Genomic DNA, 26,239 nt, shown 5'->3' on the forward strand with positions numbered 1-26,239 from the left:
CCATGATGTATGTGCAGGTGGACGACGTCACAGGGATAGAAATCAATAATCTACTTCTACATGCATCAACATGGGCAGATCTCCAACACTGAATACTAAGTGCTTTGGGGTAAACTGTGACCCCTCAAAAGACATGTTGTAGCCCTAGTCCCTGAACAGGACTGTATTTGGAAATACGGTCTTTGCAGCCATGAAGGGTCTGAGATGTGGTCCTCCTGGAGGAGGGTGGTCCTACATCCAATGACAGGGTCCTTCTAAGACACAGAAGAGGAGAGATACAGACACAGAGGAGAAGCCACGTGAAGACAGAGGCAGAGACGGAAGGGATGTGGCCACAAGCCCAGGGACGCCTGGAGCCCCCAGAAGCCGGAAGAGGCGGGAAGGACCCTCCCCTGGAGCCTCTGGAGGGAGCGCAGCCCTGGGACACCTTAACCTCAGACGTCTGGTCGCCAGGACCGGGAGAAGCATGAATGTCTGTGGTTTTAACCCACCTGATTTGTAGTCATTTATTATAACGACCACAGGAAACAAATTTATGGTGCAGAGAAAGCAAATCACAGACATTACTCTACTTATGTCAGGACGAAAAAATGCAAAATTAAATTTCAGAGACACACCCATGTAATGAGAAACAGAATGGGTAACACCACACCTGGGATAGGGGTTACGTCTCGGGGGAGGAAGGAAATTGCATCTGGAGAAAAGCACGGCATGGCAGATGCTGTGATGACATGTGTGCTCATTTATTATTGACTTTTAAATATTTTATTTATTCTGTTGTGTTCAGAGTTTGTAATATTTTTAATAAACCCTATTCAGAACCGAAACAAACATCAGCATTTCATAAAATAATTAGGAATCAATGCAATAAATATATGGGCATTTATGCAGAATTAATAAGGCACCTCTGAAAAGCTCTAAGATGTTGATCACCAGGTTCCCAAGTGTGGCTTTTCCAAGACCAACAAGCAATTCTGCGACTCCAGCTGGGTGTCCTACAATTCAGCTCCATTCTGACACATCTACCTGGAGGTAGCCTCAGACCCCACAGGTGAAGGGCTCAGTCCCACAGGACTACCCCTCCCTCTACCACAATTCCGACGCCAGGTGGTCACCTATGCTTCAAACCAACCGGCTATAGATGGAAGGTTGCCATGACCCCTCCTGGGGTTCAGTTAATTGGCTAGAATGGCTCACAGAAGTCAGGAAGTATTTTACTCACTAGATCACCGGTTTATTATAACAGCAGATAACTCGGGAACAGCCAGATGGGAAAGATGCAGAGGGTGAGATCTGGGGAGGGGGCAGGGGACCCACAAACCCTCTCCAGGCTGTCACTTTCCTGGTACCTCCATGTGTTCACGAACTAGGAAACTACTTGAACCCTGACCTTTGGGGGTTTTATGGAGGCTTCATGACACAGGCACCATTGATTACATTATTGGCCATTGGTGATGGATTCAACCGCCAGCCCCTCTCCCCCTCCCGGGAGGTCAGGGGGTGGGAATGAAAATCCCAACCCTTTAGACGCTGGTTGGTTTCCCTGGCAACCAGCTACCATCCTTAAGTGAGTTCCAAAGGGCACACCTCATGAACATAACAAGAGACACCTTTCAGGCTCTCAACACTCGGGAAACTCCAAGGGTTTTAGGAGCTCTGTGCCAGAAATGGGGACAAAGACCAAGCACATATATTTCTTATTATAAACCACAATATTGCAAGCATCAAGAAAGACATGGTCAAAACGAGAGATGACCTATATTCAGACAGAGAACAGCACTGTCTGAAATCTTGAGGCTCCCTGAATTAAATTAAAAATCCTCCCTCCCAGGGGATCTATGTATCCAATACTGTAAAGCAACCATACTCCAATAAAAAAAAAAAAAATTCCCCCTCCCAAATTAAGTTTTCTTACAATGATTATATCGGTTGTGAAAAGATGACAACCACCAAAATGTACAAAATATGAGCAAATGATTACACAGGAGACCCCCTCCTCCTAGATGCTATTTTTCTTGATTTGCAAAATCATCTAAAAGGTGGTCTGGAAAGATAATCAGTTCAGAGTCAGGAAAGGTAGGACAAGAGAGTGATGGTGTAGATAAAGGTAAATTCAGAACAGACGGAAGCAAGGGTAGGTTTTTAGGAAACACCTTTAGTAAGTGTCATGGTTGGCGGTTTTAGTAACCGTCATGGTGTGCGGTCAGCAGGGAAGGATGGACCCTTGGACACAGGGTTCCCAGCGTGAACAGAAATGAGCACCTGTGGTCCCCCTACATCACCCCCTGTGGACATCACCTAGGCTAACTAAGGATTCAGTTGCTGTCACAGGTAAAAATACTGGAAGGGAATTTCTAATCACATCAGCCCAGAAACCATGAAAGTTAAACAACAAAACACTTTACAACAAGAAAAAAAAAAAGTTAACCGCTTGACTCATTCTGGCAAAAAAGTACTTTCTCTAAGACCAGAAGACAGAAGAATTCTGGGGACCAATCGTGGAAGATGAAACAAGTGATTATGTCCCTAATATACAGAAAAGCTTTTTCTGAATCATCACCTCCCCTCTGCAACACACACACACACAGATAAGTGTCCCCAGAGGACAAGAACCAACAATGTGCACAAGTTGTCACATTCACAAAGGGAAATTAGATTTTAAACAGAACCACAAAGGGGAACCGGGTGATTCAGGAGCGGTGGGTTTTGATGGCCTGCTGACAAAGATGTAATTACAGCTGGCCTTGGCTGGATGCTGGGGCCCGGTTGTAACTGTTAATTCATATTTGTGAGAATCTGAGTTCCACGGGTGGCCCCAAAATGCTGCACTGAGGAGAGCCCAGTGGTGGAGAACTCAGGGCAACCACTGTCATTTATGGCATCCACCCTCCCCTCCAGGGCTCTGGCGATCATCATTTCTAATCTCTGTGACCTCGTGGTGAGGAAGAAATGAATATGGTCCACCTGCCAAGACTGTGGAAGCTGATCAGCACCTCCCACTGAAAGGTGACGGTCAGAGAAAAGAAAGACGTAATCCTAACAAGAAGCCAGACACTGTTCTGTAAACATACCATCTTACCGCTAACGGGAAAAAAATGCACAGTTAAATGGGACCACATATGGTCTAGGGGCGAAACACTAGAAAATTATCAGCAGAAATGTGTTGTGGGAATTTGGGTACCAGATTTTAAATGTGCACAGCCTCTAGATAAACAAACTCGTTTTTAAGAATTTATCCTAAAGAAATAATCACACAAAAGACCTAAACAGACATGTCTCCAAAGAAGACATACAGATGGCCAACAGGCACATGGAAATATGCTCAACATCACTAATTATTAGAGAAATACAAATCAAAACCACAATGAGGTATCACTTCACACCCGTCAGAACGGCCATCATTAAAAAGTCTACAAACAATAAATGCTGGAGAGGGTATGGAGAAGAGGGAACCCTCCTGCACTGTCGGTGGGAATGTAAATTGGTGCAGCCACTATGGAGAACAGTATGCAGGTTCCTTAAAAAACTAAAAATACAGCTACCATATGATCCAGCGATCCCAAATATCTGGAGAAAACTCGAATTCAAAAAGATACATGCACCCCAATGTTCACTGCAGCACAATACCCAATAGCCAAGACATGGGAGCAACCTAAGTGTCTGTCAACAGTTGAATGGATAACAAAGATGTGGTACATATACACAATGGAATACTACTCAGCCATAAAGAAAGAATGAAATAATGCCATTTGCAGCAACATGGATGCAGCTGACAAAGCCACATACCATATGATATCACTTATATGTGGAATCTAATTTTTTTTAATGATACAAATGAACTTATTTATGAAACAGAAACAGACTCAGACATAGAAAACAAACTCATGGTTACCAAGGGGGAAAGCGGGGGAGGGACACATTAGGATTTGGGGATTAACAGATACACACTCCTATATATAAAATAGATAATCAACAAGGGCCTACGGTAGAGCACAGGGAACTATATTCACTATTATTATTATTTTTTTTTTTTTTTGCGGTACGCGGGCCTCTCACTGTTGTGGCCTCTCCCGTTGTGCAGCACAGGCTCCGGACGCGCAGGCTTAGCAGCCGTGGCTCACGGGCCCAGCCGCTCCGCGACATGTGGGATCTTCCCGGACCGGGGCACAAACCCGTGTCCCCTGCATCGGCAGGCGGACTCTCAACCACTGCGCCACCACGGAAGCCCTATATTCACTATCTTGTAATAACCTATAATGGAAAAGAATCTGAAATAGAATATATCTCTCTATATATATATATAAAATATATATATGTAACTGAATCACTTTGCTGTATACCTGAAACTAACACAACGTTGTAAATCAACTACACTTCAATAAAAAGCAAAAAAAAAAAAAACAAAAATAAAAAGCAATGTTTTTAAAGAAAAGCAAGAAATAATCACAGAAACACCAATGTGTCTAGGGGCACGGGGCCTCCTTGGGCAGGTAGGTAATTTCACCCCTATGCTTCCAGTGTGGACAGTAAAATAACGACAACCATGGTCTTTATGGGCCTCACCAGGTTACTTGGGGATTAACTGTATATAAAGAAATTATTTTTAGCTTGTATCTCATACAGAGGGTGGCAGACTGGATGTTAATTTTTCTTATGATTATTGCACTTATCAGGGTAAAACGGATAACAACCTAACTGCACCAGAAAGGAAGTCTGATCAAGAAATAGATATCCGAAAGGACAATGTAGTGGGGGAGGATTAAGAGGTACAGACTATTAGGCATAAAATAAGCTCCAAGGATACAGTGTACAACACCAGGAATATAGCTGATATTTTCTAATAACTATAAATGGAGTCTAACGTTAAAAAAAAAAACCCAGAGACCCCGGCATACTAGATTGTCAGGGCTCACTCTACGTGGGCAAAATGGGGCAGGAGGGACACCCAAACAGGAACACGGGGAACCTTTAATCGAAGGGATTTGAGGGGCCTGGCATTCATCATTTCTCACTTCGGCATCATTTGAGCCATGGCCATGGCGGCAGGCACATGTCACCAAGCCTTCCATGTGTCCCCAGCTCCTACTTGCTGGCCTCACCCTCTGTGTCTGGTTCAACGTGTACTGTGAGAGCCCGCCCTTAGCCCTGGCATCCAGCCATGGCTGTGCTATGCCCTGGGTGTCCGATGCCCCGTGGAGAGGGGTCTGCTGAGGTCCTGCGGGACCCAGATGAGTCCTCCACGTGGGCTTTGGTGGGACTGGGACTGACATGTCCACACAGCTGGGTATAAAATAGAGAACCAACAAGGCCCTACTGTAGAGCATAGGGAACTCTACTCACTATCTTAAAATACCTATAATGTCGTGGATGGACCTAGAGATTCTCATACGGAGTGAAGTCAGACAGAGACAAATACCGTGTGGTATCACTTATATGTGCAATCAAAAAAAATGACACAAATGAACTTAATTACAAAATAGAAACAGACTGACAGGCTTAGAGAACAAACTTATGGTTATGGGCGGAAGGGTCGGGGGGAGGGAGAGATTGGGAGTTTGGGACTCACGTATACACACGGCTGTATATAAAATAGAGAACCAACAAGGCCCTACTGTAGAGCACAGGGAACTCTACTCAGTATGTTACAATAACCTGTAATGTCATGGATGGACCTAGAGATTCTCATATGGAGTGAAGTCAGACAAAGACAAATACCGTGTGGTATCACTTATATGTGCAATCCAAAAAAAGATGACACAAATGAACTTAATTACAAAATAGAAACAGACTGACAAGCCTAGAGAACAAACTTATGGTTATGGGGGGAAGGGTCGGGGGGAGGGATAGATTGGGAGTTTGGGGTTAGCAGATGCAAACTCTCACAGGTAGAATGGATAACCAACAAGGACCTGCCGAAGAGCACAGGGAACTCTACTCAATATACTGTAACAACCGAAATGGGAACAGAATCTGAGAAAGAGTGGACACATGTATATGCATAACTGAATTGCTGTGCCATACCCCTGAAATTCACACCGCATGGTTCATCAACTGTATGCCAACAGAAAATAAAAAGTAAAAGAAAAGCAAAGCTTTGTCCAAGGAGACACCGCACGCAGGGCAGCACAGACACAAGTGGGCAGCACACACGGTTATTCCCAAACCGGAGGGAGACTGGAGGGGAAGACACACGGCTTTCACTTCTAGAGGCAGACGGGTGTCCTTCCAACGCCCTTCAAGAGCGCGCAAACCAGGGCCAGGGAGAGACCAGAAGGACAACCCCAGATGCCGCCTGCTTTTTCAAGACATGACCCTCTGAGACCCATCAGCCCCGAGTCAAGACACGCTCGCATGACCAGGGTCCCTGGGAGCAAAAGCAAGCCCGCCGCCGGCCTCTGACTGAAATCGATTTTTCTCCTTTCCAACAACAACAAGAACAAAAAAATGCTGACACCCGCGTGGACACACAGGGGAGGGTTCTGCCTCGGTGCTTCTTATGTCGGCAATGGGACCACGGGCTCCCAGGCCACGAGGATGCTCAGCGTCCTGAGGACACCCACGGGCACGAGTACAGAAAGCCCAGCCCCTTCGGGAAGGTGCAACCAAACTGCACACGTGGGCTCGTAGGACACAAGCCACAGCGACACACCCGACCATCGCAGCCTTACCTTGAATATCAACCAGCCGAATAGCTTCTTAATGAGCCGTGTGCCCCAGAAGACGTGTCTATACAGGTCGGTGTCCACCACGCCGGGGTCGGCCACGTTGGCGGTCACGGGGCTGCCCATGGCCTCCAGCAGCGCCTGCAGGTGGTACGTGAACAGCACCAGGGCCAGCTTGCTCTGGGCGTACGCCGCGTGCGCCGAGTAGCTGTTGCTGCAGAAGCAAAGCGGGAGAGGGTGTGAAACGCAGGCATCTGGCCCTGATTTTCCCCTCGCCCGGCCGGGGAGGCAATCTCCAGCTACAGGCTGAGGGCAGCTACACACACACCTGAGTTCAAGTGTGTTACGAGAATTGTTTCCATCTCTGAGGACTAACTGCGTTTTTCTCTCCTCCGAACGCTCAGCGCTTGGGAAACAGGCCCTGACGCGTGTCCTGCTCGGATGCAGCCTGTCCAATTTGGCTCCCTATCATTGCAGATTATGTTAAGAGGGGCACAACATGTTGACAACCAGGGATGCCTTTCTGGCAAAACACACCGTTTCTCATTCGTTAGGGATTAGTCACTTTCTTCAGGCCCATAGTTCCTTTTCCTGAATTTTATGGGATATGAATACAGCCCCACCTGAGTTCCTTCTTCCAGTGGGATGTGCCCCATATTCTATGTTACTTTCACTTTCAACCTCAGAGGTGTCTCCTAAGTTGGGAGAAAATCCATCCATGGAATCACCCTCGTGGGAGTTTCACACAAAGATGAAAAGAAGGAAATCAGAGTCATCGCGTGAAACGCAGAGAAAACACTCTTTGGAATTCAACGGACAAAGGCTCTTCCTAAATAGGAATTAAAAATTGCAATAAATGGGGGCTTCCCTGGTGGCGCAGTGGTTAAGAAACCACCTGCCAACGCAGGGGGCACGGGTTTGAGCTCTGGTCCGGGAAGATCCCACATGCCGCGGAGCAACTAAGCCCGTGTGCCACAACTACTGAGCCTGTGCTCTAGAGTCTGTGAGCCACAACTACTGAGCCCGCATGCCACAACTACTGAGGCCCTAGAGCCTGTGCTTCGCAACAAGAGAAGCCACTGCAATGAGAAGCCCATGCACTGCAACAAAGAGTAGCCCCTGCTCGCTGCAACTAGAGAAAGCCTGCATGCAGCAACAAGGACCCAACGCAGCCAAAAGAAAAAAAAAAGATTGCAATAAACGAACTAAACTGACTAAATGATTCAGAAAAGTGAACTGAGAAAACGTGACCAAGGAAAGCACAGAAGGGGACAAAAATAATAAAAGGAAAAGGTAAATATTAGAACGTAGAAAACAGGACAAGAAAGGGTATCAGAGAAATCAAGCCTCGTATGCTTACTTGCCGAGTGAGACTTTCTGAAAAACCTCAATTCTGTAAATTGCACACATGGGCGCTTGTCTGTTCCTATGTGACAACCACATCAACCCCTTTTCGGACTGGGTCCTGCCTCCTGCTGTTTCCTGGGTAGCATCTTTCTTCCTCATCAGCATGTCCCCACGGTGTGCCCATCACATAGCCCCTTGTCACAAGAGGCCACAGGCAAACTCTGAGGTTTGGCCTCGGGTCCATGCAGTTTAAGCTGGAAAATAAACCCCAGGTCTTTTGTCTGAAAGATGACTCAGAACATGTCAGCCAAGGGTGACACCGGACAAGCTTGCCGCAGGGCATTGGCCAAAGGAATTCCAAACAGATCTTTTGTTGGAGGGAGGAATTAAGACAAAAATAGAGCACAGTTCTGAGCACAGATGCCCTCCTCTGATCCACGACAACCTCCCAATTATCGTCAAGATACTTGTTTCTGGCAGATTCCTCCTGTCTCTTCCCCCCAGAAGAGGAACAAGCTCCAGGAAAGAGGGAGTTATATAAGTGGGGGGAGAGAAAGGCTGAACTTTCACCTTGGAATTGGGCCATTCTGACATCACGTGCACGCGTTTGCTCCTGAATTACCAGGGCTGTTTGAGAGGGAACAGGAATCCTGAATTTAGAAAGAAGAGAGGGAACCATAAATGTGCAGATTCCTCAAGGGTAAATTGACAAGTGATGTAACTATGGTTTTCTACGGTAGCATGGAGAAGAGAGAACGAAAATTCTCTAAATATACTATGTGGGGGGCAAAGTCAATACATTTCTCTACAGGAGGAAAAAGAAATCAAGAGTACAAGTCGTTTCAGGAGAGGTTCCCTGGTGGATTTAAAGATAAATAAACATCCACGGTAGAACTAGAAAAGAATCAAAGCCGATCCACAAGAGGACATGATTCCCCATGAAAGTTTATAAATAAAGCCCCGAGGAATGGCAGAGATACTTGCTGTTTAAAACAATGAAGAGACTGTTGCAATTTTAACAGACAGAAGGCAGCTGAAACGGAGAATCAATCCACAAACTTAAGCAGAGGTGGAAGAAATGCATGAAATGTCTGCATGGCTTGATTCGAAACATGAGATTTTTAATACATTGCTTTTGTAATGAATGGTGTCAAAAGGTAAAATGGAAACCATAAACATCTATCTTTGTTTTCAATAAATAATAATCTATTGATGTAACTACTTCGTAACTAATTTGAAAGTCCATCTGAAACAAAAGTAGAGACAGTCTTGTGGTAGCCTTTTTGTTGGGGAGGAAAAATTTTTCTCCTGTACTTTTGTGTTCTGTACCTGAGGCCTGCAAATTAAACCACCAAGTGTCAGATTAAAGAGAGAAGTATACCAATTTTACTTCTAATTTTACACGTATGGAGAACTTCACAGAAAAGAAGAGAAAACCCCAAAGAGTTGGGCAGTCCTCATTTCTCACAAGTTTCTGCTTTTAGTCAGATAAGGGAGGCTCCAGAAAGGCAACCTTCTGCATCTGTTGCTTCTCAAGAAGCTCAAAATAACCTGTATGTCAAAGTGGCATATTCTGAGTTGGCATATTCAGACCCCCATCACTTTCTCTACCTTACAGACAAGAGAAGGAAAGGTGAAAAATGATATTTTGAACACAACATATGCAAACCTGTGTATTGAATCAAAGACTCGATAATCCTCAAAGGGGTTCTTGATTAAAAACTAGGAAAACATTACTCAGAGATGGGAAATCCTATCCAGATTGAAGCAGCATGGCTTTCTGGTTGGGAAGAGGACACTGGATTTTTTGACACCTGTGTTTCATGTAAACAGTATGTGACATTTACAAGACTGAGGAGTGTACTTGGTCTGCATCTGGCATTGATCTGACAGCCAATCTACACCCATTGAAGTAGTTACACTGAGCCACCTGAGACCAGGTGCTAAGTGCACATGGTCCGCTAGTGCTCCCATGCTCAGCAAGATACCAGGAATGTAGCAGGTCATACATTTCCGCTAAGTAGATGAGGTTTTCAAGTTCTCATCAAAGACAAAATTACTATTGCCTATGACAATAAATGCACGCCCACATATTTCTACTTTTTAAAATATACACACGTAAAACCTACATTTTAATAAAGTATTGTAAGGGAGAAAATCTTTTCCCTCTATCCTCTTAGGTTCTGTTCTGGGGCCTGTAAATCAAACTGCTAAAGGACAGTTTAACAAGAGAAAACAGTTTTAATTACATACATACATATAGGAATTCCCAAAATGATGTGATTCAAGGAGGTGGCCAGATGATAGAGGCTTATATACCATCTTAGGGTAAACAAAGGAAAAGGGGTTTTGGGATTCTGGGTGGAGGAGGCAGGTTATGGGAAGGCAGGAAATGTGTGTATATAAATAAGGACTGTCTTGTTATGCAAAAAAGAGTCTCTCAGGTGAAGAGAGTCATCTCCAGGAGTAGCTCTCTTCCTGGAATGGAGACATTACTACAAATGGAAAATGCCCAGATAAATGTAAATTTCCTTTACAAAACAGTAAATTGATACTTTATTTTTTAGACAGGTGGGGGTGGTGGGGGGGTGGTAAAGAGCATTTCCTGGGTCTGCTTGTTCTCAATTGCCTTTAGCTCAAAAGATCCCATGGATCAAAGAGGTACATTTGGGGCTGGCATGTTCTGGTCCCCTTTAGTAGGACCAAAGTATACCTTGGGAGAACTTTTTAAGGATTATATTAATTTTTCATTATTATAAAAGAAATATATATTGGTTGTAAAAAAAAAATTACAAAGCTCAAAGAAGAATAGAAAATCAATTCCATAGTGATTTCGCAGTGTGCTCCTCCACCAAGAAATGCCCATCGATCACACTGCATGAGTGTGTATATATATTTGTATATACACATATATGTATATATACTCATAATACATATATGTGTGCATCTATATGTGTATATATACTCACATATACATAGATGTATCTGTGTCTACATATATACTCATATACTCATATATATGTATATCTATATATATACTCATATATATGTATATGTGTCTATATATGTGCCTATATATATTCATATATATGTATGTCTATATGTGTCTATATATATATACTCATATATACATATATGTGTCTATGTGTGTATACATATTCATATATGTTTGTGTCTATATGTGTGTCTATATATATATACCATATACGTATATATGTGTGTGTATATATATATGTTTGTGTGTGCATGTGTGTGTGTATATATATATATTCCATCCTATCTTAAAGATGACTCTTCTCACTGGCTTTCCACAATCTTTGACTTACACCGTATTAATCCATATGCTTTCTACTCAGCGCCATTGATTTTTTAACTACTTCCACACCAGTGGTCAAGGTTCCTTCTGGGCACTGCTCTCTACTGCCCACAAGTAAACTATCGCCCACCCGTCCTAGAAAACCATTGTGCATCATTTTAAGTGTCTCACGAGGAGTCCGTTTCCTGAACTCCCTCAACCCATGAGAAATCGTGCCTATGACTATGGGATTTATAAGACAATACCTTGAAAACCATTAATTCACTGAGCTTTCTTGTTGAAGGAAAACCCCAGTGAAACACACATGACCCTGAATGTGGATATGATTAAGGGTATCTGAGGTCTGTGTTTTCAGCGTATTATAGAAAACATTATTCCCCTCTTGCCGTTGGAGATCAGAAGAAACCAACCGGCCTGGACAGTTTATTTTAAGAAAGGAGCTCTTCACTGATTATCTTGATGGACACCGTGCCGTACATGTGTGTGCTGTGTGTGTGTGTGATGGCTCCGTCCCACTCCAGTAAGACAACTGACTCTGTGATGTTGACTTCATATGAGTGAGTCCCATTTGCTTCCCTTAAAAGTTCAATTCTGAGACCGTAACACCTCAGCACATGGCAAACACAATTATGGAAACGCCACGTACTACCCATAACCTAGTTTCCAATTGGCGCGTTTTGGATGCTGGTCAAGCCTGAAAACGATCAGTCTGCAAGTAGGACCCTCATCCAGTACGTCGGTAAGTAAATAATCCCTGAGCTCCAAACTGAAGTTTTCCCTGGACAAGACGAACAACTGCCTTGCATTCTGCCTTGGTGTCCTAGGTTTAACATGACGGAAGAAGATGGAAAGAGAGGCCACCCACCAGGACCTCTGAAAATATCGTGAGCTAACAGGAGTCTCTGTCCTTCCACGAAGAGAAGTCGGCAGACACAGCCCGGTATGTGGCAGGGCCACCTGTGAATTCCAGGCTCATCCAAACACCTGCTAGAGTTGGTCACAGAAGCACGGCAAGGGTGCCGGCTGCCTGTAAGGGTCCCAGGACACACACACACACACACATTGAACATGCTAAATGTTTAGTGAAAACCACATCAATGCAGGACAGCATATTTATAATATGACATCTCACCACAGAGGTTCCACAACCAACGATATACGAGGATGTGAAGGCGTACTTGTGAATAAAATAGTGAAAAACGGCCCCAAAGTTAAATAAGTTTGGGAAACTCAAACCAAGACAGCTATTTTCACAACAAGACAGGGCCGTGCCTATAACGTGTCCATGATTATTATGTCTCCAAAGCAAGGTCAGGCTGAAATAATGTGAGCCTTAAAAGGTTAAGGATCTATCCATTGGGGAGGGACCAATGGTGCATGCTGTGGGCTGAATTGTTTCCACCCTCTTCCCATAAAAGAAGAGGTTATGCTAGAGTCCTAACCCCCAGGACCTCAGAATAGGACCTTCCTTGGAAATAGGGTCTTTACAGAGTTGATCAAGTTAAAATGAAGTTGTTTGGGTGGGCTACAATCCAGTATGACTCATGCCATAAAGCAAACTCCAGAAGCTGGAGAGAAGCCTGGAAGAGACTGAGCCTGGGTGGGTTCCTCCTAGGGCCTCCACGAGGGACCCACACTGCCTAACCAGCCAACCTTGATTGTGGACTTCCAGTCTCCAGGTCTGTGAAACAATAACTTTCCATTGTTCTAAGGTACCCAGATTTCTGGTCCTTTGTCATGGCCGCCCCAGGAAACTCATAGAGTAACCACTGTTTTACAAAAGCAAAAGTTACTTGGGAATTGGCGGTCCAGTGGTTAGGACTTGGCACTTTCATTGCCGTGGTCTGGGTATGATCCCTGATCAGGGAACTAAGATCCCGCAAGCCACATGGTGCGGCCAAAAAAAATTATTTAAAAAATAAAATAAAATAAGCTACAAGGATATACTGTACAGCACAGGGAATACAGCCAATATTTTATAATAACTGTAAATGGAATAGAATCTTAAAAAACTGTCAATCACTCTGTTGTACACCTGTAACTTATATAATATTATATAATATTGTGTGGCAATTTTTAAAAAAAGATGTAACAGAGCTTTGTGCACAGTTGATACCTTTAAAGTCAGTCTCTCTCTCCCCCTCACATATAGGTAAATTATAACTATAAACATATAATTATAATTGCATAATTACATAAATATTGCAATATTTTATATCATTTACATATTATATATAATTAAATATTATAGATATACAAGTATTAAATATATTAGATATGTAATTTTTTTTTTTTTTTTTTTTTTGTGGTACGCAGGCCTCTCACTGTTGTGGCCTCTCCCGTTGCGGAGCACAGGCTCCGGACGCGCAGGCTCAGCGGCCATGGCTCACGGGCCCAGCCGCTCTGCGGCATGTGGGATCTTCCCAGACCGGGGCACGAACCCGTGTCCCCTGCATCAGCAGGCGGACTCTCAACCACTGCGCCACCAAGGAAGCCCAGATATATAATTTTTTTACTTAAATAGTATATAGCTTTTTCACCCTCTTCCCGCTAAATATAACTTTTTTTTTTTAAACAAAGTTATCCACTACATCATGAGTCTTGTTCATTGACTACAATTTTCCAGAGATTCTGCTCACCTCTTCCATTAGAATTTCTTCTGTAGGCGGAGGGACTGAGTGCAGCCGGGCAGAGGTGACAAGCCCTCTCGTGTGTAACAACCCACCTGGGTTTGGAACACTTTATGCTTTTACAAGTGATTTATGCTTGACAAGAACGCTCCTTATGCAAGCCAGAAAATCAATCTTGTCAATTAACCGTCATCACCAGCGGTGTTTACATCAGGTGCAAGCCAAGAATTCACTCTTTTTTTTTTTTTTTTACCCCAAAAGGCAGCATGTTTTCAACCCAAGTGGTTCTCAAATGTCAGCATGCATTAAGGGCCCCTCAGAGGACGTGTTAAAATTTCCAATGCCTGGCCGCACACCCTGAGTTGTTTTGTTTTGTTTTGAACACAGTTTTAACATTTTAACAGTCTACTGTCAAGCCTTTAAAATAGAACAAGAGTAAGTTGGGCTCTTTTGGTTTTTTTAAAGGTAATTTTCTGTATGTTTATTATAGAATTAAAAGGCTATATGTGGCATGGTCTGAAGTAGAATATACACTATAAGGTATATATAAAATTTACTTGGAGGGGGCAGGTTGCTAGGAAATACCTTTTTATTGTCTTTTTAAACAATTTTTATTGCAGTACAGTTGCTTTACAATGTTGTGTTAGTTTCTGCTGTACAGCAAAGTGCATCAGCTCTACGTACACCTATATCCCATCTTTTTTGGACTTCCTTCCCATTCAGGTCACCTCAGAGCAGTGAGTAGAGTTCCCTGTGCTCTACAGCAGGTTCTCCTTAGTTATCTAGTTTATACATAGTAAGATTTACAGCATTGTGGTAGTTTCAGGTGTACTACAAAGTGATTCAGTTATATATATGTGTATATATATATGTGTGTGTGTATATGTACATATATTTTTTCAGATTATTTTCCCACCCCCCGAGTTTTGATTTCACAGGTGGGGGCTGTGTGGCCTGAGCATCTACCTGTATCATCCATCACTTCTCAGGTGATACAGATGCTGCTGCTCTGGGGACCCCACCTTGAAAACAATGGTCCTAAACGGTCTCATCCCCTTTGGATAACCGGTTAGGGAAAAAAAATGATACAACGAGATGCCTTATGATGTGATCTGACACAGGAAAATGTAAACAAATACAGGAGGGCAGTTATCACCACTTCCTGACACACTCACTCCTGAGGGCCATGAGATGACTTCTCTGCAAATGTCAGAGTTTTGTGCAATGCCATAAAAAGCTTCATTTTAGAAAAAGGAAGCTACGGGTGCACACATCTGCGTTCTCTCTTGCATATTTCTACACCCGTATTCAAAGGAGAAAAAGACTAGAATATTCCTGAAAGGAGCACCCCACCACGTACACGGGTCCCCTTGTCACGATGCTGTTTTTTGTTTGTTTGTTTGTTTGCGGTACGCAGGCCTCTCACTGTGTGGCCTCTCCCATTGCAGAGCGCAGGCTCCGGACGCGCAGGCTCAGCAGCCAAGGCTCACGGGCCCAGCCGCTCCACGGCATGTGGGATCTTCCCGGACCGGGGTACGAACCCGTGTCCCCTGCATCGGCAGGCGGACTCAACCACTGCGCCACCAGGGAAGCCCACGATGCTGTTTTTTACGAGCCGTGTGGAGTCACGCCCCCATCAGATGCAGGAAACACTTGGCGATCCTATACCCTCTGCAGACCCTGAGCCTGGACCCATGCCGATGAAACACTCTGTCCAAAGACACCTCTTTTTTTTTTTTTTTTTTTTTTTTTAAAGCAGGCCTCTCACTGTTGGGGCCCCTCCCGTTGCGGAGCACAGGCTCCGGATGCTCAGGCTCAGCGGCCATGGCTCACGGGCCCAGCCACTCCGCGGCACGTGGGATCCTCCCGGACCGGGACACGAACCCATGTCCCCTGCATCGGCAGGCGGACTCTCAACCACTGCGCCACCAGGGAAGCCCCAAAGACACCTCTTTGAGGGACGACTGGACCCCAGGAGTTAAAACACAGGGTGTTGAGTCCAGGGGGAGAAGCAGCCGCACTGCTGTGCGAGTGCTTGAGGCGACATTAGAATCTCTCCAGGCTCAGGGTCCTTTTCATTTCCTTCCTTGCTCTGCACGTCCCGTGCGGAAGGCACCAGGTTGGCTAAAGGGCTACGCACACCTACGTGCTGAGAAATAAACGGGGAAAACTCAGAAATGGCAGCGAATGAAGTCAGCCCGTTAACTCCACCAGGACCCCAGAGCGTCCATGACACCCATCCTGGCCCGGCTCAGAGGCCACGGGGCTGGTCCTCCACGAGACCCACACACCCTGAAGGTCTCCTACAGCCCCAGCACAGGTGACCCACAAACTGGGGGCTGAAAGCGACAGGACTTCAGGACTTCATCCTCCCCCAGTCCTGGAGACCAGACGTCTGAGACAGACAAATAGCATAGGATAGCACTTATATGTGGAATCTAAAATATGACACGCAGGAACTTACCTACCAAACAGAAACAGACTCACAGCCACAGAGAACAGACTTGTGGTCGCCAATGGGGAGGGGGAGGGGGAGGAGGAGGGATGGACTGAGACTTTGGGATTAGCAGGTACAAACTGTTACATTTAGGATGGATAAACAACAAGGTCCTACTGCAGAGCACAGGGAACTCTACTCAATATCCTGGGATCAACCATCATGGAAAAGAATGTGGAAAAAAACGTATATATATATGTATAACGGAATCACTTTGCTGTACACCAGAAATGAACACAACATTGGAAATCAACTATACTGCGATTAAATAAATTTTTTAAAATATACGCTTCTCAGTTTCCTCAAATGTAAAATGAGGATAATAATAGGATTTACCTCAAAGCATAAATATAAATAGACTGATATGGATGTGTGGGTGCCAGTTAGCAAACAACTATGAATACGGGTAGACCTCATTTTACTGTGCTTCACCGATACTGCTTTTTTTTTTTTTTTTTTTTTTTTTTTGCGGTACGCAGGCCTCTCACTGTTGTGGCCTCTCCCGTTGCGGAGCACAGGCTCCGGATGCGCAGGCTCAGCGGCCATGGCTCATGGGCCCAGCCGCTTCAAGGCATGTGGGATCTTCCCGGACCGGGGCACGAACCCGTGTCCCCGGCATCGGCAGGTGGACTCTCAACCACTGCGCCACCAGGGAAGCCCCCACCAATACTGCATTTTTTTACACATTGAAAGTCTGGGGCTGCCCTGCGTTGAGTAAGTCTACTGACAGCGTTTTTCCAACATCATTTGCTCGCTTTGTGTCTCTGCATCACATTTTGGTCATTCTTGCAGTATTTTAAACTTCTCCATTATTATTATATTTGTTACAGGGATCTCTGATGAGGGATCTTTGATGTTACTACTGCGAAAAGACTATGTCTAACTGTAGGCTCAGAGGATGCTGAGCATTTTTTAGCAATAAGGTATCTTTTAATGAAGGTATGTACATTGTTTTTATAGACATGATGCTATTGCCCACTACTAGACTACAGTCTAGGGTAAGCATCACTTTTAGATGCACCCGGGAGCAAAAAAATTTGTGTGACTTGCTTTACTGCAATATTTGCTTCATTGCTGTGGTCTGGAAGCAAACCCGCAGCATCTCCCAGGTCTGCCTGTGTTAGTCAACACAGCTTTCACCTCGAGACAGGTTGAGTGACAAACGTTTGGGGGTGTGCACCGCCATCACCTGGGACGAGCACGTTGCCCAGTGCGTCGTGGTGACGGGTCACCCTGACCTTCCTGGCAGCACCCGAGACCCCTGGCGACTGGCACCCACCTGCTCTGAAGGTCGTCCAAGTTCAGTTCCCCGACGTAGTGTGTGGCCGAGGACACGGTCACCACCCTCGCGCTGTGGCCGGGGGCGCCCGACTCCCGCAGGGTGTCCAGGAGGAGGTTGGTCAGCAGGAAGTGCCCCAGGTAGTTCACACCAAAATGCTCCTCAAAGCCGTCCTCGGTGGTCCCCTGCGGCACCATCATTACACCAGCTGGGGACAGAGGAAGGTTCAGGGACAGTGAGACCGGAGGAGATGGGATGAGGCGGGAGGGGGAGGGAGGGGAGGGGATGAGGATGGAAGGAGATGGGATGAGGCTGCATGGGATGAGGTGGGGTGAGGATGGGATGGGATGGGATGGGAGGAGGGAGGACAGGATGGCGGCGCTGCCCCCCAGGTGGATGGGGTACCTGCCCAGCGCCAGGAGTGTGGCTCTTATCCTGGTTGCTGCCCCACCTTCCTGCCTCAGTTTCCTGCTCTGTACACGGTGGGGAAGATGCCAAAAGACCAACAAGACCCCTTCCTGTTCTCAATCTCTGCCCGTCGATGGCCCGAGCTTGTAAATGAGGACAAAACAGCAGGACCCCCCAGAAAGTTAGACTGTCCTGAGTCACCCAACAGTGTCCCCCAGGCCGGTCACTCTTCTGGATGGGAAAAGCCATCTGCAGATGCCAGGGGGCTGATCTGAGGCGTGGGCAGCACAGCTGGGACACCGAGGGGTGACGCTGTCCTATGGTCCACAGGCGGGTGGACAGAGCCCTGATCCCCAAACTCACGTTGCCACGGCAGCCCCTCATTCGGGTGAACCCCAGAAGTGAATTCATCCCTCAGGCGCCCTTTGGGGAACGTCCCCACGGCAGGCCCCAGCCGGCCCGTCAGCCATTGGTCCATAAACACATTTGTGAAGCATGGCCTGGGGCTCCGTGCGTTCTACCCGTCCGTTTGGGACACCCAGGCCTGCCCTCCGGTGGGGGGCAAAGGTCATCTAAATCCCTGTCCCTAAGTCCCTCCCACAGAGGCCAGGACACAGGTGATGTGGAGAACACATGCCCGGCCCATATAGTTCCATCTCCTAGAGCAGCCAGCGGGCTTGCACGTGTGTTTGTCTATGTGTGTGTCTAGGTGTGTGTGTGTGTGTCTAGGTGTGTGTGTGTGCATTTTATTCGTGCATGTACTTCTGTGTGTTCGTATGCTTATTCTAGATACATTTGTATATGTCCACATATATGCGTATCATGTATGTATTTATATGTATTTGCACACATGTGCACATGCACACATTTATACGCATACATGTTTATGCGTTTGTGTATTTGCATGCACGTGTTTATAAATGCCTATCAACTTATACATGCGTTTTCTTTTGCATATATGGTATATGCATGTCTATGAATTTGCATTGCAGATGCATGTGTATATGTACTTGCATGAATGCCTGCATTTGCACATAACACATGCATATGCATGTGTATATGTGTATGTATTTGTAAGTATATGAGCAGAGTTATTTGCCTACGTGTAAGTGTTCAGAGTCAACTATGCGTTTGCACGTGTTTATGTGTAATGCATGCATACGTCTATTTCCAGTGGTATATTCGTCCACATAGGCTTTTGTATTTGCATATATATTTGCATTTGCAAGTTGTTTTGCATATGTGTATGATTTCTGTGCACATATACATATATATTTTTGCATGTGTATGCACATGTTTGTACTTGCATGTGTATACACTTCTCTGGGTATATGCATTTGCATATGTGTATATGTTTATGTTTGTATTGATGTTTGTTTACATGGATGTATAGACATATTTGTATTTGCATATGTATATGTACACCTATATGTGGCTCTATATGCATTTCTATATGTAATTCCCTGTATATGCATTTGTATATGTGTATGTGTTTGTTGATGTGTGTGTATTTCATATAGATGTATTCGTATATGTATACATATATATTTGTATGTGCCTGTGTATGCATTTCTACATGTAATTCTCCATATATGCATTTGTATATGTGTTTGTTGATGTGTGTCTATTTTATATGGATGTGTATTTCTATATCTATGTAGTTGTATATACGTACATATATTTGTATGTGTCTGTGTATGCAATTTTATATGTAATTCTCTGTATATGCATTTGTATACATGTTTGTTGATGTGTATTTTATATGGATGTGTATTTCTATATGTATATATTTTGTATTTGTATATGTGCGTGTATATATATATATGCATGTGCCTGTATGCATTTCTACATGTAATTCTCCACATATGCATTTGTATACATGTGTTTGTTGATGTATGTGTATTTTATATGGATGTGTATTTCTACATGTATATATTTTGTATTTGTATAATGTACATATATTTGCATTTGCAGGTATATGCAATTCTGTTTGTAATTCTCTGAATATACATTTGTATATGTGTATGTGTTTGTTGATGTGTATTTTATATGGATGTGTATTTCTATATGTATATATTTTATATTTGTATATGTGTGTGTATATATATATATTTGTATGTGCCTGTGTAGGCATTTCTACATGTCATTCTCCGTACATGCGTTCGTGTCTGAGTAACTGTATCTGTGGACAGTTTTCCCAGCTGCACTGCAAGGCCCCTCCCAGGCCACACAGGCCACACTGCATGTCTCTCCACACTCAGGTCCCAGGTAGGATCCACCCTGGGTTTCACGACCCCATACATCCCCACTGCAGGTTCTGAGGTTCCTGAGGCAAAGAAAACATCTGATTCAGGCTCTGGCTTTCACAGAGCCAGCCAAGTGCTCTGCGTGTTGCAAGGTGGTAATATTTTAAAAAAACAAAGCTGTAAGGAGGATGCAGGCTGATGGCAGCTTCCACAGACAAGGATAGAAGAGGAACCGTGACGGAACATGGGGCTCCAGACGCAGAAACGAGAAGACGGGGAGGTCAGGTGTGTGGCGTCTCACCCTCACACGCATCCTGGCCACACCTGCCTCTTCCCTCCACACCCAGCTCTCCCCAAAAACCTCTGGGATGTTGAAACTTTATCCCCTGCGCTGATGACTGCCAAACATCATGAGTATGGCACCGCGTGGACAGAGGCCACAGACACGAGAAAAACGAGCTACACGTGTCTCAGGCGCTCCACGGAGTGTGTGTTCAAATATACCTACAGCCACTAAAATTCGATGAACAAAACAGATTGGGAGTTTGGGACTGACAGGTTCACACAGCTGTATTTAAAATAAAATGCCTTTCCATTAAAACAACATAAAGAAGAAGTCAAGGGGCTTGGCAAAGTTCACACAGCCAGTAAATTATAGAATTAGAACTGAAAATCCTTTTTTTTTTTTTTTTTAGGTCAAAGGATGATTTTATTTTTAACTTTTATACTGGGGTACAGTTGATTAACAATGTTGTGTTAGTTTTCAGGTGCACAGCAAAGTGATTCAGTGATACATATATGCGTATCTATTCTTTTTCAAATTCTTTTCCCATTTAGGTTACTACAGAATTAAAATCCATTATTTTAACTCTAAACCCTATGATTCTCTTTTTTCCCAGGACCACTGTGTAACCAAAAATAGGTTTCCTCAGCTACAGACCTATATTCCCCAGCACGTCTGGTCTCTAAACTTGTGTCATTCTGAGATGAGACACTTTGTTATGATTTTCACAGTCAAATGAATTTGTTGAGATTATATGATATTAGGCTCAAAAATATTCTAAACTGTTGTCTTGTAATCAATAAAAAGTAAGGTATATAAAAAAAAATGTTTCTCGACTTCCCTGGCGGTCCAGCAGTAAAGAATCCACCTTCCACTGCAGGGGACGTGGGTTCGATCCCTGGTTGGGAAACTAAGATCCCACATGCCATGTGGCACGGCCAAAATAAATTAAACCTTTTCTTAAATTTGAAGAATGTTTCTGAAGCGCATGTCAGGGTGCCCTTCAGAAGTCATCCAGAAGAAACACTGGCTTTTTGGTTGTCAAGTGGACAAAAGGTCTGGCATTTAGAGAAGACGCACACACTTCCCTGGTGATGCGTCTCCTTGATTGCCTAAGTCAGTGGGACGAAGCGGGGTCAATGAGCTCTGTCAGTGCCTGCAGCGCAGGCAGCCCTCAGCGCAGGACGGACCCGTGCCTCCAGGGCACTTGGCTGATGTGAGGCTGGTTGAAAGGGACAGCGGCCTCCAAGCAGCCGGACAACCAGCCTGCACATTCGTTTGACACCCGTTTCCTCGGGAGACGGAGTCTGTATCGCACCCCTCAAATCCTGGCAGCCTCATGAACTTTGCTGTCATGAGTCGAATGCGGTGGCAGTGACTATGTCGTACAATGTCCAAGGGCATGCTCAGAAAGACCCCGGAGCTTCCGGCTTTCAGAATTCTGTCTTTCTGGGCACAGCCAGCTTCACTAGAGAAGGCTGGCAATTGTAAGGTCTCCTCACTATTTTGGTGAGGAGACCAGACGTGGGGACCTGGTTGACCAGCTCAGCTGAGGCCAGGCAACGGGCAGGACAAGTGTCCCGCCACAGGAGAAAAGCCACCCTGGACGTCTGGCCCTGGTTGACCCGTCAGACAGCGGCGACCCAGGTGCAACCCCATGGGAGGACCAGAGTGATGACTGCCCAAAATGCAAGCAAAATGGTTATTTTGATAGAAGCACTGTTTACAATAGCCAAGACTTGGGAGCCACCTAAGTGTCCAAAGACAGAGGAATGGATAAAGAAGATGTGGTACATACATAGAATGAAATACGACTCAGCCATAAAAAAACAATGAAATAATGCCGTTTGCAGCAACGTGGATGGACCTAGAGATTATTATACTTCGTGAAATAAGCCAGACAAAGACAAATACTATAGGGTATCACTTATATGTGGAATCTAAAAAATACAACAAACTAGTGAATATAACAAAAAAGAAGCCGACTCACAGATGTAGAGAAGAAACTAACGGTTCCCAGAGGGGAGAGGGAAGGGGGGAGGGACTAGACGGGGAGGAGCAATAAAGAGGAACAAACTTTGCAAAAAATAAAGCTAGAAGGATATACGTACAGCACAGGGAACACAGCCAATATTTTATAATACCTACAAATGGAGTATAATGTTTAAAAATTGTGAATCACTATATTGTATACCTGTACCTTATATAACATTGTACATCCACTGTACTTCAATAAATATAAATAAAAAATAAAAAAGGAGACGGTTATTTTGAGCCACTAGGATCGGGGAGTGGTCTGTGCACGCCGAAACGGTCAAGTCCAGGCTAGAAAGCTCCATCTCCTGGGACAAACCGGCAGCCACTAGACATGCCCTTCCAAGTGTCAAAATCCATTGGAAAATGCCCCACATCACGGAGCAGGGGCATTTGCAGGGGATATGGGGTCAGCAGGAATTATGGCCTGAATCTGGGGGTGTTAACCCGTGGTGACTTCCCAGGCTTCAGCCTGGTGAGTTAAGGGTAACATTATACAGTAAAAGGAAGCTAGTGCTGGTTGTCACTTCCTTACGATGGTCTTTGATTCCTTGGACGTCGACAGCAGAGAAAACAGCCAGGAGGCTCGGGTCAGCCAGACATTGGTACGGCTGCACCAACTCTGGATCTCACCCCGCTGGGGCAGAACAGCCGGACTCATCCGTGTTCATTTTCGCTGGGGCGCCCGGGGTCCCGTTCGTGGTGACCTGAGCTGGAGGGCAACCCCTCCCCGATCTCCTTAAGGCTGTACCTATTCCATCCACTCCACTCCGAATTACGTATTTCCTAACGAGAATGTACAAGACAGGACATGTGCAGCAATGACGCAGCCCTGGGGACATGCCAACATGGATCGTTGTTGCATACAAGCTCTGCTGACAGATTCTAGCAGAAACTCACTGACCCCGAGCAACAGTGAGGATGCTCCGTGCACAGCACGAGTTCAAGGTGAGTTGGGAAATCATCACAGTCATCTGAGCAAGGTCTGGGCAGAAATAGCATCGTTGGGGAAAACATATTTTTAAAGCAACAGCAAGGACATCGCTGCCATGCATACAGCTGCCCACCCACTGTGTTCCAGAAGCGTCTAGCCCATCCTGGGGTTCATCCACCAGGGAAGCTGTGTGAGGACTACAGCCCCATGGAGGCTGGACCCCCAAACTCCCAGGGTCCCTGCCCACGACTAAGCCCACGATAAAGTGAGATGCTGAGAATAATCACGCCGGTTTCTTTTTTTTTTTTTAAGGTGGACCATTTTTTTTAAAAGTCTTTTATTGAATCTGTCACGATATGACTTCTGTTTTATTTTTTGGTTTTTTGGCCACAAGGCCTGTGGGATCTTAGTTCGCCGACCAGGCATCGAACCCACAGCCCCTGTATGGGAAGGCGAAGTCTTAACCACTGGACCACCTGGGAAGTCCCTGGTTTCCATTTTTAAAGCAAAATGTCCTAGACAGCTCCCTGGGTAGCAGATTTAACAGCAACAATATTTACTGAACGTCTGGCGGGTGCTGAGGGAGAGATTTTAACGGTTCACCCACGTCGCTACACTTGTATATTTTTAAATGGATAAAGGGATGATGTCACGTCAGGGCTTCAAATGGTCATCCTCGTTGGTGACCATCTGTGAAAACGGCAGCCTCTGCGAACTGAAACATAGGAAAAGAAGCCATAAAAAATATCTGCTGGGCTTCCCTGGTGGCACAGTGGTTGAGAGTCCGCCTGCCGATGCAGGGGACACGGGTTCGTGCCCCAGTCCAGGAAGATCCCATGTGCCGCGGAGCGGCTGGGCCCGTGAGCCACGGCCACTGAGCCTGCGCGTCCGGAGCCTGTGCTCTGCAACGGGAGAGGCCACAGCAGTGAGAGGCCGGCGTACAGCAAAAAAAAAAAAATATGTATCTGCTAGGGACTTCCCTGGCGGGCCAGTGGTTGAGACTCCACGCTTCCACTGCAGGGGCCACGGGTTCGATCCCTGGTCTGGGCACTAAAATCCCGCAAAGCTGCACAGTGCAGCCAAAAAAAAAAATCTGCTCGTTGATGGATGAATTTGACTGGGGAGTAGACACACGTCTGTGGCCTGGAATATCTCATCGTCACAGGTGGCTTCTACACTTTGTACTTGTGTTTTTTTTAATTTGTTGGCTGTGCCACACAGCTTGTGGGATCTCAGCTCCCCGACCAGGTATCGAACCCAAGCCCCGGCAGTGAAAGCACAGAGTTTTAACCAGTGCACTGCCAGGAAATTCCCCCACTGTTTTTACTTCTATAGATAATTTTTGCCTTGCACAGAAAAGCCAAGCCACTCGTCTGTAGGATGTTTCCATTCCAAAGAAAATATATACGTTTTGTATCCAAGAAACTATAGCGTGTACTGTTTGCACTTGGCTGCTGGGATGCGGGCAGACTCTTTGCATGGTTTTCATGCTTTTCTAGTGGATACTGGCCTATAATGCTTGTTCATGGAGATGTATCAAATGTCTTCTCTGCCTGTATATTTCCATGCTTAGGTATTTCTAACGTTTATTTTTTTCCCTGTCTACTTCCAGACATAGCGACGCACCGTGAAAAGTAAATGGCATGAATGATATGTATATTATTATTCAAAATAAAGCCTTTCACTTAAAAATAAACCATGTGCTATTCCTTATAGAGAGGGGGAAAAAAATAGATGTGTCCTAATCAGGAGAGGATGAGAGAGAGTTATTTGCCTTACAGGGGAAAAGAGAGGCGCAGGGAATGAGAGAGAGAGAGAGAGAGAGAGAGAGAGACAGACAGAGACAGAGAGAGATAAAGACACACACAGAGAGAGAGAATGAGGGAAGGGTATATTCTAGCTGGTGCCCAACGGCTACATGAAGGTTTAAGTCCAGAACACGAGGAACATCGTAGAAAACTGTTACAGACAATCCACCGTCAGTCCAGGGCTGACCACAAAAAGTACCTCCAGAGCTGGGGTCGGCTGCAACTTTGGAATCCAGAGACTTTACCGTCAGTGGAACTAAAAATGCAAAAGTAAAGACGTCTGGAAGCGGGCAACCAAGGCAGTCAACAGAGGAATGCAGAAATGTTCGGGAAGAAGGATAGAAGGTTCTGGAAGGGACGAGGGTTCTGAATCCACCTGTAGAACGCGACCAGGAAAGGAGGTGTCCCTGTGTCTCAGGGAAAATCCGTAGATGGAGGGAAGCCTGTGATCTGAGGCAGGACTGGGGGTGGCAATGAACCCAGGTGTTTGTCAGCCCAGCTGGACCCGGGTGCTGGGGCTGAGTGCTTAGGGGTACTGGACACAGTCACGTCCTGGGCCAGTGAAAATGTCGAGCTTCAAAGAGCACATGAGTGTGTCCAAAATCATCCTTAAGTCAACGGGGAAAACACTGGCTAGAGCATCATGTAGACAGGTCCACAGGTCACCCTCGTCCTGTGTTTCCAATACTGTCATCTCCCTGTCACCACAGAGGACAGACCGCCCCACGCCCCATGGCCACCGCAGAGATGCCACCACTTACTGAGGATGTTTCCCCAACGAGCAACTATTCGCAC

At 45.4% G+C, this 26,239-nt stretch overlaps 1 protein-coding gene across 4 annotated transcripts in view; it reads right to left on the reverse strand.

Moving 5' to 3' along the window:
* The window catches only part of DHRSX (dehydrogenase/reductase X-linked), a 192,566-nt gene that overhangs the window by 20,089 nt on the left and 146,238 nt on the right, over window positions 1-26,239 (reverse strand). For all 4 annotated transcript variants that reach the window (XR_014292433.1, XR_014292434.1, XM_082609410.1 and 1 more), the window contains exons 5-6: window positions 17,732-17,939; window positions 6,669-6,876 (exon numbers count right to left, since the gene is read on the reverse strand). Coding sequence is in view for 2 of the 4 variants with exons in the window: in XM_082609410.1 (XP_082465536.1) it covers window positions 6,669-6,876; window positions 17,732-17,939 (416 nt within the window). In the remaining 2 variants the exon portion in view is untranslated. The remainder of the gene's footprint in view (window positions 1-6,668; window positions 6,877-17,731; window positions 17,940-26,239) is intronic.

The sequence above is a fragment of the Mesoplodon mirus genome (assembly GCF_964341445.2).
Source record: "Mesoplodon mirus genome assembly, chromosome: X".
Lineage (NCBI taxonomy): Eukaryota > Metazoa > Chordata > Mammalia > Artiodactyla > Ziphiidae > Mesoplodon > Mesoplodon mirus.